The following is a 12,717-nucleotide window of genomic DNA, read 5'->3' as shown; positions in this document are numbered from 1 at the left end:
TCAGCGTATTGAGACCCAAATTCCGAAATTTCTCATATTTTATCCACGTAACTTTATTAAATTGTCATAGACTCATAATAGTGGTTGCTATCCGAGTAATAGCAATATTATTTTAGAATATTGCAATTAAAGATTTGTCATAGCTGTTGCTACAATATCATAGTATTAAAGATTGTTGCAATATTATGAGCAACTTTTCCAAATAGTCATACGGTTGTTGCTACAATTAGGGGTGGGAAAAATACTGAAATACTGAAATATGACACTTAACGTATTGAAAAAATATCGAAAATATCGGTTTTTCGGTATACGGCAATGTTCGATACGGTATCATACCGTACCGAAATCTTTTGGTACTGTAACAGTATCAATTTTCTCATACCGCTCTATACCGTGGTAAACCGAATATTCGGTATATACTATAAAATCGGTATACTTCAGTATTCTGAATACTTGGTGCATACCGGAAAATTGGTATAAGTTGAAACATTATATTATATTTAATATATTTATATGTAAAATAGAAATGAAAAGAAAAAATCTCCAAAAATCCTACTTTTAAATTTTTGTGTATAAAATAGATTTTTTTTGCATAACGGTATATACAGTATACCTAGACGTCCCCAAACCGAACCGAACCGGCCTGGAACCGTCACCGGCGGTTCCCAACCGGAACTGTAACCGTTGGCAACGGTTCGAACCGTTCCCGGAACCGCCGGTTCCCCCGAGCCGGTTCAGGTTCCAATTGTGCGCAAACCGTAACCGGCGGTTTTGAACCGCCGGTTTCGTCGGAACCGGCGGTTCCGGCAGCTTTTCAGGCTATTTCCGACCTATACACTAGGCTTTTCAAAAACCGTTGACGAAACCGGCGGTTCCGCCAGTTTTTCGAAAATTTGAATTTTTGGATCCAAAATGGAGACTAGTTGGTACTTTAAAAATTTTAGAATTTTATTACAACTATTTGGCTTCTATTGATCTTGAACCACTCCGAGCTTTGCAATCGAATGACGAGGACGACGACAACAACATAAACCTAGCCCAAACATTCCAAATAAACCTCCCCCACCTCTCAACCCTGCAAAGAAGTTTTGAGTTCGACTTGCGGGCTCTTTTTCACGATTACGAAGCCAAGTACAACAGTACCCACCAAGTGAGACCTAGAACCCCCCCCCCCCCCGTCAAACACATAACTTTGGCTTCTTCCAAGTTTATGACCCCGACGCCCAATCCCAATTGGCGGACCTATACGGCTACAGCAGCGGAGGAAGGACGTCAAATTCGGCAAGTGAGTTAGATTTATATTTTGACTCACACTTTTCTTTCAATGATGAAGAAGGAGGTCCCGTTCCCCAACAAATCGACGTCCTAGATTGGTGGGGATCACACGAGAAAGATTTTCCCATCCTTGCATCAATGGCCAAGGAGATCTTTTCGGTTCCGGCTTCCACTGTCGTCGTCGAGTCCGCCTTTAGTGTTGGAGGCAACGTCTTGGACGACAGAAGAAGTAGACTTACCGGGCAAAACATGGAAGCCACCATGTTACTTGATGATTGGTGCTCCACCAAAATTAGAGACCAAGAACCAGATTGAGACAATCAAGTAGTACAACCCGACCAAGACTACTTCCCCGACGAAGAGTAGGCGAATTCCTCCGATTAAGACAAATAGGTAAGCAAGGTAAGAGAACTACGTGGACTTTGATTCCAAAATGCAATTGAGCATTGAGGATACGTAGGCATCTCAACTTAAATTTTAAATTTAAGTTGAGCTCTAGTCCTTTTCCTTTATTTCTTTTTTCTCCCATTTGTTTCGAATATGTAATTTGTAAATTGTAATCAAGACTTTAGGTCATGTTTGGTTGGCGGGAAAGTAAAGTTGGCAAGGAAAATGATTCATGGGAAAATGAATCTCGAGAATATGATTCCTAATAACTTTACCTTCATGTGTTTGGAAAATATCAAGATTTTAAAGTTTATATTTGATTTAAACACTAAACTAAAAATATACTTATCATTTATTATTTATAAAAATAATAATACATATTATTTAATAAATTATTAATTACAAATGATAATAATTATATTATTTTATTTATTATTACGATGGATAGTTTAAATATGGATTATACATCATAATATATAATAATATAATAAATAAGATTATTATTATTATTATATTTACTAAATTTTAATCGAATAAATTTTATAATTTAAAATTTTACTACAATTTTATTGTTAATTACTAATTTATAAAGTAATAATTATTAAATTATTATATAATTATAATTATATTTAATTATTTAATAAATTATTGTTATTATTATGATAATAAAATATATATAAATATTAATAATATAGTTATAATTATGATAATTTGAATTATAGTTATTTATTATCATGAAATTAAGTATGGTTTATACTTTTAAATTATTTTTAAAATATTGTAATAAATAATAATAATAATAATAATAATAATGATGATGATGATGATGATGATGATGATGATGATGATGATGATGATGATGATGATGATGATGATGATGATGATGATGATGATGATGATGATGATGATGATGATGATGATGATGATGATGATGATGATGATGATGATGATGATGATGATGATGATGATGATGATGATGATGATGATGATGATGATGATGATGATGATGATGATGATGATGATGATGATGATGATGATGATGATAATAATAATAATAATAATAACATAATAATAATAATAATAATAATAATAATAATAATAATAATAATATACTATATTGCATTAAATATGTAAGAATCCTAAAACTGGGAAAAAGAATAACTAAGAAAAGTTAGGATTCAGAATCCTGGAAAGTTGTACTAATTTTCCTTGTTTCGGGATTTTGATTACTTTCCTAGTTTGATTAAAAACGGAAACAAACATTGGAATTTAAAATTTAAGGAATCAGATTACTTTCTTAGACAAAATCCTGACAACCAAACATAGCCTTAAGTCTTTTGTAATTTATAATTTTTAAGTTGTAATTTGTAAATTTGAAGTTGTAATTTGTAATTTTAAAGTTGTAATTTGTAATATAGTTGAAATTTGTATCAATAAAATTGCATTTGTACATCGCATTATTCTAATTTTATTTATGCAAGTATATTTTCATTTTTTACTTGAATTACAATTTTAACAAAAAAAACATGAACCGCCAAACCGGCCAGGAACCGGCGGTTCCGAACCTTGACGTGAACCGCTGGTTCACGGTTCAGGAACCGGAACCGTCCAAGCTAGGACGGGCCGGTTCAGGTTCAAGAAAATCTTGAACCGGAACCGGCGGTTCCGAACCGTGAACCGCCGGTTCCCGAACCGTGGTGACGTCTAAGTATACCGTACCGTACTTCGGTATACTGTAAAAAGTGTGGTATACCGCAATAACGACATCAAAAATTAACCATACAAAATTTGTGGTATACAGAAAATTCAATATGGTGTCAATATGGTATCCGTATGCTATTTTGTCATACCGCAATTTTCGGTACGGCAGCGGTATTACGTTCTCGGTACCGACCCCCCTAGGTTATAATGTTATACTCCCTCCGTTCCAATTAAATTGGTACAAAACTTTAGGGCACGGAAATTAAGAAATTGTGTTGAAAAGTAAGAGGGAGAAATAAAGTAGAAGAAATAAAAGGAGAGTAAAGTACGTGATGTAATAAAGTAAGAGTAATTAGATGTTTTGATTTTTGTCAAAAAAGGAAATGACTCAACTTAGTTGGGACATCCAAAACGGATTATGACCCAACTTAGTTGGGAGAGAGAGTATTAAAGATTTGTGTATTGACTTATTTTTAACTGCAAAATGTAATTAATGCATGTAACTTTAATTCAAATTTGAAAAATAAGAAGAGGGGGAATTCAGATTCAAGAAAACGAAATGAGTTGAAGGGTAATAAAGTCTTTTTTATTTATTCACTAACTACCAATATTTTGTTATATAATTATTGGTTGAATTTACTTATATAAGCATCACTCAAAGATTATATTGTGTTTATGAAATGAGATGTACTTGATGTGTGCATCGAGAAATCCACGAAAGCAGCATCGAGTTGTCCGGTTACTAATAAAGTTCCTTATAGGCTTAGATGTAAATGAGATTTACCAGTGAGTGTACATAAATCTCATAGTACAAATCTCATTGTTCATTCACAAATTTTGATGACATTTCTCTAATAGCATCTCCAAGAGGAAAAATGTATATTGAGAAAGTATATTTCTCATTTACCTTCTTAAAAAGGTTATTATACATTCTTAAAAAATAATAGGCTCCAAGGAAAGGAGGTAAATTGAAAAGGCAAACGAAAATAACTAACTTTTTACCTTTTCTATCAAGAAGAGGTAAAGATACATTCTCAAAATGAAAGAAGAGAATAAATTTTTATGTAGAAAAGGTAAATATTGTAGCTATGTCCATTTACCTCTCCATCTACCCTTTCCCCTTGGAGATGCTCTAACAGGTGAGATTTAATTTCTCTTAGTTATAGGACAGACTGAAACTCACTTAGTCTCGGTTAAGGTTCCTTGTTTGGTTAACTGGTAAGTTAATTGAACCGGTCATTTAGTCAGCCCTATAATTTATAATCAATATGAACTAATTTAATTAGAATTTTAAGGCAATTTAAATAAACACATCTATTTGGTGGGTTAAATAAACCCAACAAAGCATGGAAAATAGCGCGAGAAATAACATGAACTAAAGATAAGAGTCACGATAAATACCGTTATTCTAGTGAAATATAGCTACCAAAAACACACCCTAAACATACACGAGAAGTTGCATATCTGCTGCATAGAGTGCTAGAACACATCTTGGCAAAACTCCAACACTATTTCTTTTTCCTCCCCGTGCTTGCCTTGGCCTTTTTGTTAGCAGTATTCTTCTCAGACGTCTCCTGTCATTGAGATGAATAAGACGATCAATGCAAGAGACAACAACGATGCAGAAGCTCGCAAAATATAATATCAGAGCTAGCTACTTCTAATCAATCACTATCTTGGGAGTAAAACGAGTTCTAAGAGAAAATATGTATGGCACCTGTGAACTTTGTTAGCATTTCATACATACTGATAGCAACACTTCTTTTACTACTATGTGACATAACTAAAGCTGAAACATGGCTTCTCGACTTCAAGAGCCACTGCACAAGCTTCAGCATAACATCATGGACAGCCTCAGGCCAAGACCAACAAATGCTGCAAATCAGCCTTAGGGTATGGGAGGAAGTGATGCTACAGTAGCATTCACCACATCGGTCCATTCAACCAATTAAGCTTATAATGGATAATTCAAGAAAGAACTCTATTTAGTGATATTGCATTGGGATTGACAGTTTCTATCAGACAGTAGATTGGAGGATAAAGATTTCCTACATGTGCCAAACCCAGCACACAATTGGACAAAATAGATCAAGAAATTAGGTAATGCATTTGAAATCCACAGTAACTTGTTTTTCAAAATCTCAATGATTTCTCATAATTACTTTGTTTGCTCTTAAACTCTTCAACCCAAACTTATTTACATTCTTAAAAGCTTAACTTTGTTAACACGGAGTACTTGTACTCTTATTTGCACTAGCAGATATCATGAGCATTGCAAGTAATATAGACATCTAATCAAAATAATCAACACATTAATGCTCATTTTATGCAAAATGGAGTATAATAAAAGTGATCAGATGATTTTGACTACCCCAAACATTCTAATATTTTTTAGTAGTAAGTTTACTTTTATCTCAAAGCAAACTTATTGTGAAACCTGTGTGGAATTAACTTTATTTTTTTGGTAATTCAATCACTTTTTTCTAGTATATTATATAATCAATGTTGCATAATCTATGTAATATGTTACTTAACCATGTGTAAGTATCCAAAGAAGCTTTTATTCTAGCAGTTTTCGGAAAAAGAAACTAAACTTTATCATCAAGAAACAACTAACCCATTTATCCAGCTGTCAAAGAACTCATAATTGAATTATTCAGTTAACTAGACAAAACAGTTTGATTCTTATTAGAAAGAAAAGTACCTTTCGCTTAACAGCTACTGATGTATTTGCAACTGGTTTAAAGAATGATTCCAACCTGCTCAAGGCAACAGAATGAGAACATGAACTATAACAGGGTAAAATATTCACTAGTTCCCTTATTCATTCAATCAATTCATACCGGCCCTGGGAAGATTTATTCTTGGCTGTCTTGATTTTTTCAATTGCCTAGAAAACATGGATTGAAGAACATATTACAAATGCGTTAAGATTTGTCTTTCTGCTGGCAATTTTTTTGGGGTTGGTTAGTCATAATTGACAGAAAGGAGTGGGGATGTACCTTGGTTACTCTGTCACTGTTGAACCCATTTTCATTTACCAAAAAGCTTATCAATCCCTGAAGTAGAAATAGATACAATTGTCATATATCAAAATGCAAAAAAAGTTTAAGACCATTGCCAAAGCCAATTACCTCTTCATCTGGAGATGACCACCTAAGCTCATCATCATTAGTTAAAACTGATGGTTCTTTAAAGAGCCTTCGAGCTTCTTGATATGGCCATTCCTCTGGTATCTGGTACCTACAAGAACATAGTTGTATATAATCATTGAGTAAAACGAGAGAGTCTAAGGTACTACAAAGCTTAACAGAAAAGACAATATTATTTGCACAAACTACTATATATACACAAAGCTTTCCTCATTATGGTGTTTTTCCACCCATTGACAAGTCGAGTTTAATATTGGCAAAGTATGCCCTTTGACTATCTTTCAAAGAGTGCAATAAACATCATAATGCAATGAATTTCCGAAATCAACAATAAAGAGGTCAGAGCAAAATCAGATATTTACATGTAACTGTGGAGTGTGTGTGTGTGTGTGTGTGTGCGTGTATGAGAGAGAGAGAGAGAGAGATTAATACTTTAAGAAACCACATTGCTTTTGTTCAGTAGGTAATAATTAGCATATGCATACATCTAATTCTATAGATCACAACCAGCCAAGGAAGCAAGAAACTAAGACACAACATATATAGATGGGAAATAAGACGTATATATCACACTTGGAAGGGTTTTCACTCAAAAACATTTATGTCCAACTCCTTTCCTAAGATCCACTGGAGTGTTTAGTGTTGTTATATTTTACTCATCAAATAAGAGGTTAAACTTTATGTTCAATGCAAACTGCACGCTATTACTCATGCTGAAGCTATCTATGAGAATAAAAATAAATATCCTCTTTGATAAAGAAAATCGCACATCATTTATCTATTATAGTTGAAAATTGTAAATTTCAGCACTTGATAGAAAATCTGAAGCACCTTTCTTTATTGATATTCTCCAGAATGTTCTCAATTGAGCGATGTTGGCGAATCAGCTTCAAAGCAGTCATTCCTCCAATACCTGAAAAATGGAGCACATCTTCGATGAATTTATAGTAAAATCAAAGCTACAAGGGTTTATTTCAAAATTTAACTGGTGGTATGGGTTATGATGCCTGAACTGGAAGAAAAATATATGCTGCAATAAGTTGGAATGAATACCCACATAGTGTTAACCAAATTTATACTCAATACGTCCATGCTACTCTCACTTTTCTCCTTTTAGGCCATCCCAACGTACTTGCACTATTTCTATGTTAAGTAAAAATTAGGGTATTTAATTAAGATATTATAGTTAATTAAGTGTTCCCTTATTACACTTAAAATGTTAATTTAATTAGCCATTAAATTACTCATTCCTAAATTTTTGTGTCCAAAAGAAATGTGCGAGTAGCATGGGATGGAGCGAGTGTTAAATTTCAGGACAGGCAAGTCATTTTCTTACTCTAGTAAAGACAGAACAGAGCATTGAGGCAATGAGAGTGTTCTTTATGCAAAATAAAAAAGCTACAGATCCATTATAACAAAAGAGTGTTTTAAATTTGAAAGGAATAGATGGAACTGCTGAATAGGGAACAGTTCAGGGCTGGAATGGAAAATACAAGAAGCAAGGAAGCAGAAATGTTCTTCCAGAATGAAAGCTCATATTATTACACTGACACTTCTATAGATTTCAGTAGTGCACTAACTCCATGTTAATGCACCTCCTTTGAGACTCAACTGAGTCTGATACCAGCATTAGAGCTTAATCATTGGGTTACATGGACTTCCATCCAAGTGCCTTTCCAACTGAACATGCCACCAAGCTTTATTTTTAACAATAACTGATTAAAACAATTCTTTTCTTAGGGTCACACTTCAAACTACCTCTGTGCCGGTGTGCCCTCCCACTACTTTACTAAACACACAAAAGAGAAAGGGAGGAAAATTCCTTGACACCACTTGGACAGATAATGCGAAAATTACCTCTAATGCTGTCACAGTAATCACAACCACAGAGAATGCAAAAGTCTATAAATTGGTCCATTGTGAGATTAAGTTCCTCCAGAACCTGTAAAAATCAGCGAATCAGACACAACATGTTTAAAAAATGACTATCAACTCCCTTAGTACCTTAGAGACTTCAAATTCCATGACTGGGATCTTTTTTGAACTAGGATCCATTAAATGGCGCAAAAACTTTGGAGCACCAAAAGTAAGGGAATCCATGTCCTCAGAGGCTACAGCATAAACCTAACAAGCAAATGAACATTACACAGACATGCTGAGAACAAGGTAATTCATATCCCATTACTTAAGTGAATTGTTTTCTTAGTAAGGGTTCACCATGACACTTCAGAGCACGTATATAGGCATAGTAATTTTCTATACTAAAAGGAAGCTACAACCTATTCATGTTGTAGCTAAATTAATACACATATTAGTTTCACCATGAATGTTATGGCAGTGCTTCTTATCAGATGACCATACAATTAACATGTGTACCTTATTTGATTTACAAAGTGCAGCACATTGAGCCTCTGCTTCAGAAGGAGCCTAACAATTTACAATAAATACTATCACGATAACTGGATTGTGGTCTGCGTCCCAAGCCAAATACAAGAGAGTACATGAAGGAATTTGTGGAAAGCAAGGAGTTTATTAAAGAACTTATTTCTTTGAATCACCTCAATCACCGGTACTCCCATGAGTCTAAGAAGCTTCTTGCAATCTTCATTGTGCTTTTTTGTGACCTGGGAGATTCAAAGTTATTGACCTAAGTTATTTTGAATGAGCTCTAGTCTATTCTATATATACAACTAAGACGAACTCATGAAAATAAAACCTGTGTGATTAAGCATGCTAAGATTAATAGTACAGAATACGATACAGTGTATAGTTCAAAGACCAAAAGAATATGTGCTCACCTTTACAGTTCTTTTACTGAATTTTTCAATATCCTCCTTGTTCCCAGTCTGCAACGAAAAAAGCAATATGCTATGAGAGTTATCAGTACACAAGACTGTTACCAGACTTAAAAGGAGAAATTGAGCTCTAGATGGGTGGTAGATGTAAAATGAATTTTTTGGCAGCATCTGTTTCATTTAATCAACCTCCTGTGCATTATTTAGCTCCTCAGTAGCATCAGCTCGTTTTGAGTATCTGCATTCAGAAATTCAGTAGTAATCCAGTAGCCTGCCTCCAAAATGAATAATTTAAAATAGTTAACTAAAAAGAGCATCTATTGGGCATCAAATACCGTTTTGCAAGTTCTTGTTTCTTCAGGTCTGGTGGTTGTCCATCAAACACATAGCTATTGTGAAAAGGAAAAAAACCTTAGAAAAAAGTTAAAGTTAAATAGCAATGTGATACAAGCAACACAAATAGGAGGGATGGAAACAAGTTACACTGGTTTAATTCCAGCCTCCAGAAGTCTGATTGTCCTAGAGAACATCCCTTGCAAGTGACTGAAAAACATAATACGAGAGGGGAGGGATATACACAAACAATGATGATGAGTGGAGAATGGGAGAGCTCTGTAAAAATTTAACAATTTAAAATCAACGAAGATGCATCTCCTCCAACGCATGCTCTTGCAACTAACAGCCATATAGTGTGCATATTCACCTCTATGGTATAAGCAATATTCTACAAATACGCTGATACTTTTCTTTTACGGGATATATCATGGATATACAGATAGCTAAGTGGATATGTGTCATGGGTGATGATTTATAAATTCATTTAAACTTAACATGGATATTACACACTTTAATACATAAAATTATTTAAACTCTACACATTGAAATGATATGTTTATGATGATGAATAGATAATAGATAGCATAAACATCGTCCTTTAAATGAGAAAAAAAAAGCACCGTCTGATACTAGAGTAAGATTCATAGTATTCTTAGCACCAAAGATGCCCTATGATGTTCAAAATACATAAAATGGATACAATACAACTAACAAATATACTAGGTATTTTTCACATTGCAAATACTAATATTTTACCTTTTTATTTTACCAGTAAGTCAATGCTGCGATTTGAAATTACAAACATTTTCTGACATTTCTATGATATTTGAATCAACATTCATCCAATTTGAACCAAAATTATGTATTGATTGAATCTTTATCCTTATTAGCATCCATGTCAGCAGTCAGCACCACAAAAAATATGAGCCCAAGTATTATAAACATTGGTATAAGAATGTAGCCATAACCTTTTTTATTCATATAACACATTTTTACTCAAGAGTAATTAATTCAAACCAGTGGGAAAATTGAGGACCAGGGGAACTGTGTGACATTTGTAACACCATACGTACAGAAACATTGAAATATAAATATTGTCCAAAGAAAGTGAGGCTTTACTGCATAGATGAGAAGAGCTGTTCCAAATTCGTAAAATTCCAACTTATGAACTACACAACATGAGAAATTTCAGAGAGATCCAATACCTAGTCACATCACCAGCTTCATTAGTGAGCATTTCAGTGCCGCTTCTCCCAACGACAATCTGCCATTTTCGTTAAAAAAAATTGCTAAGCATTAAGTTTTTCTCGATGCACAAGGCTCTGAGATTCCTTCAATTGTGACAATGTAGCCACTAATCATGTATCCACCCACACTATCAAATCATAAGGTCATTCATCAAGCGCAAAAACTCAAACACACCACATTTTCTTCAATTGAAGGAAGCAATTTTGTTCATTAGCCATTAAACACAGAAAAGAGGAATTGACGTACAAGGAATTGGTATATGCTCATGCTGGCATCAATTGCAATTTTTCGGCCAAAATAGCTCTCAAATTTCTGCTCTTTCATCGACTTGGGCGCATTGTCGGCCAAAAGCTTCGTTAAACCCTACAAATTTCGCGGAATACAAAAGCTGAGATTGTATATAAAATTATGCGGAGTTGATAGTGAACGAAAGAAACTGGTACCTTAATTCCCATTTTAATTAGCAGAAAACTGAAGAAATGACAAGAAATTTGTGTCAGCAGATAGAAGGAAATGGAGATGGAGTGTAGGGTTTTGTTCCGCCTCTTGAGAGTTCCTTTTATTTGTGGAAGTGTGTACTCTAAACAATTTTCCAAATAAAAACGCATTATACCCAAGCCACATGGATTATGGTCTAAGGGACATGAGACTAGTCCAATATTTATTAAATGGTTAGTGTTTTTGAATATGGACTCGTCTTAAATTTTTGGAACAATTGTCACATCCTTTAATGTCACGTCTGTGCTTTGTAAAGATAGCAAAAGCGGAAAAACCATGACTAATGAGGGATTTAAATAAATGGAAAATGAGTAGTATTATTTGAATAGAATAATTTTCAATAACAATAATGATATACAAAATACCGGACCTGAGTATTTGATTACAGGGGTTCGATTGATGACATATCTTTGTGTAAAATAAATCAAAGTATCGATGATGAGACTTCATTATTCTCTCTTAACAAAATACCACAGAAAAGTCCAGAAAACGAGTTTGCGTATAAAGACACGAAGTGTTGAGAGATCCACACTTATTTATTTAAGTAGCATCGACTCCGATCAGCACGTATCCTCCCCATTGCTTAATCTGCACATTTAGAAATACATGCAAAGTTGAGTATAAGAGTACTTAGTGGACACTTACCGAAAATCAAAACATACAGTATACAGTTGTCATCAATCGAAGTAACGCACGGGGGTTTCTCTTAAAAGGCATGGGCTACTAAATTCATTTGTGAGCTTAAAGTTCGATTGCTTTCCTTGTATACCATATCTGAAAGATGTGTACCGGGAATGTGGCCACCTTCAACGAACACCTGACCGGCCAACCCACTCGATGACTCACGGTGCTTGTGCACATTATTCCTAATAGGATTTACGGTCCTACTGGAACCAAAAAGATGATATTTCATACTTTCACAAAGTATCTGATTTATATCCACACTGACGTGTTGGATATTAAAAGAAAGTTCACTTGACAAACTCAATCTTTACTTATCGTTCTTGCACTAGCCTTGCTTTGCTCCGTGCAAGAGAACCCTTTTCGAAAAAATAGCGTAGCACGCTAATTAGTACTACTTGAACTATTTTCCACGAAAGAAGAATGCATGCATCCTACTGGGTAGCACCTATATCTTAATCTCATCTTATAGGGTCTCTAATTTTTTCTCGAACTCAATTAAGTCCCGGGATTTAATTACTCATTTAACTAAATCCTGAGAAATTCTATTTTCTCGAATTAATTACTTGGGTAATGATTTAATGATGATGGATCTTGGAAATCCCCTTTGTATTTTTTTTCAATTTCCTTGAGGTCGCCTGAGG

The 12,717-nt window shown here is 34.2% G+C and overlaps 1 protein-coding gene across 1 annotated transcript; it reads right to left on the bottom strand.

The window, feature by feature from the left end:
* Positions 1 to 4,717: 4,717 nt before the first annotated feature.
* On the bottom strand, positions 4,718 to 11,498 carry LOC121769195 (flap endonuclease 1). The gene is made up of 17 exons (XM_042165919.1): positions 11,338 to 11,498; positions 11,141 to 11,257; positions 10,852 to 10,910; positions 9,794 to 9,853; positions 9,646 to 9,699; positions 9,500 to 9,548; positions 9,314 to 9,361; positions 9,074 to 9,139; positions 8,892 to 8,942; positions 8,520 to 8,639; positions 8,373 to 8,457; positions 7,347 to 7,428; positions 6,498 to 6,606; positions 6,366 to 6,422; positions 6,207 to 6,253; positions 6,068 to 6,122; positions 4,718 to 4,937 (listed from the first exon to the last, which is right to left on the bottom strand). Exons 1-17 carry the CDS (start codon positions 11,347 to 11,349, stop codon positions 4,872 to 4,874), a joined length of 1,137 nt encoding a protein of 378 aa, XP_042021853.1. The 5' UTR covers positions 11,350 to 11,498; the 3' UTR covers positions 4,718 to 4,871.
* Between the last annotated feature and the right edge of the window lie 1,219 nt (positions 11,499 to 12,717).

The sequence above is a fragment of the Salvia splendens genome, chromosome 15 (assembly GCF_004379255.2).
Source record: "Salvia splendens isolate huo1 chromosome 15, SspV2, whole genome shotgun sequence".
In the NCBI taxonomy this organism is placed as follows: domain Eukaryota; kingdom Viridiplantae; phylum Streptophyta; class Magnoliopsida; order Lamiales; family Lamiaceae; genus Salvia; species Salvia splendens.
This window is presented reverse-complemented; position numbering and strand designations above follow the sequence as displayed.

Bases quoted from the DNA above. Each gene is read 5' to 3' on its own strand.
- LOC121769195 (XM_042165919.1), bottom strand. The intron at 10,911-11,140 runs GTACGTCAATTC...CGAAAATGGCAG, and splicing joins TGAGCATATACCAATTCCTT to ATTGTCGTTGGGAGAAGCGG. The intron at 4,938-6,067 runs GTACTTTTCTTT...TCTCAATGACAG, and splicing joins CAGTAGCTGTTAAGCGAAAG to GAGACGTCTGAGAAGAATAC.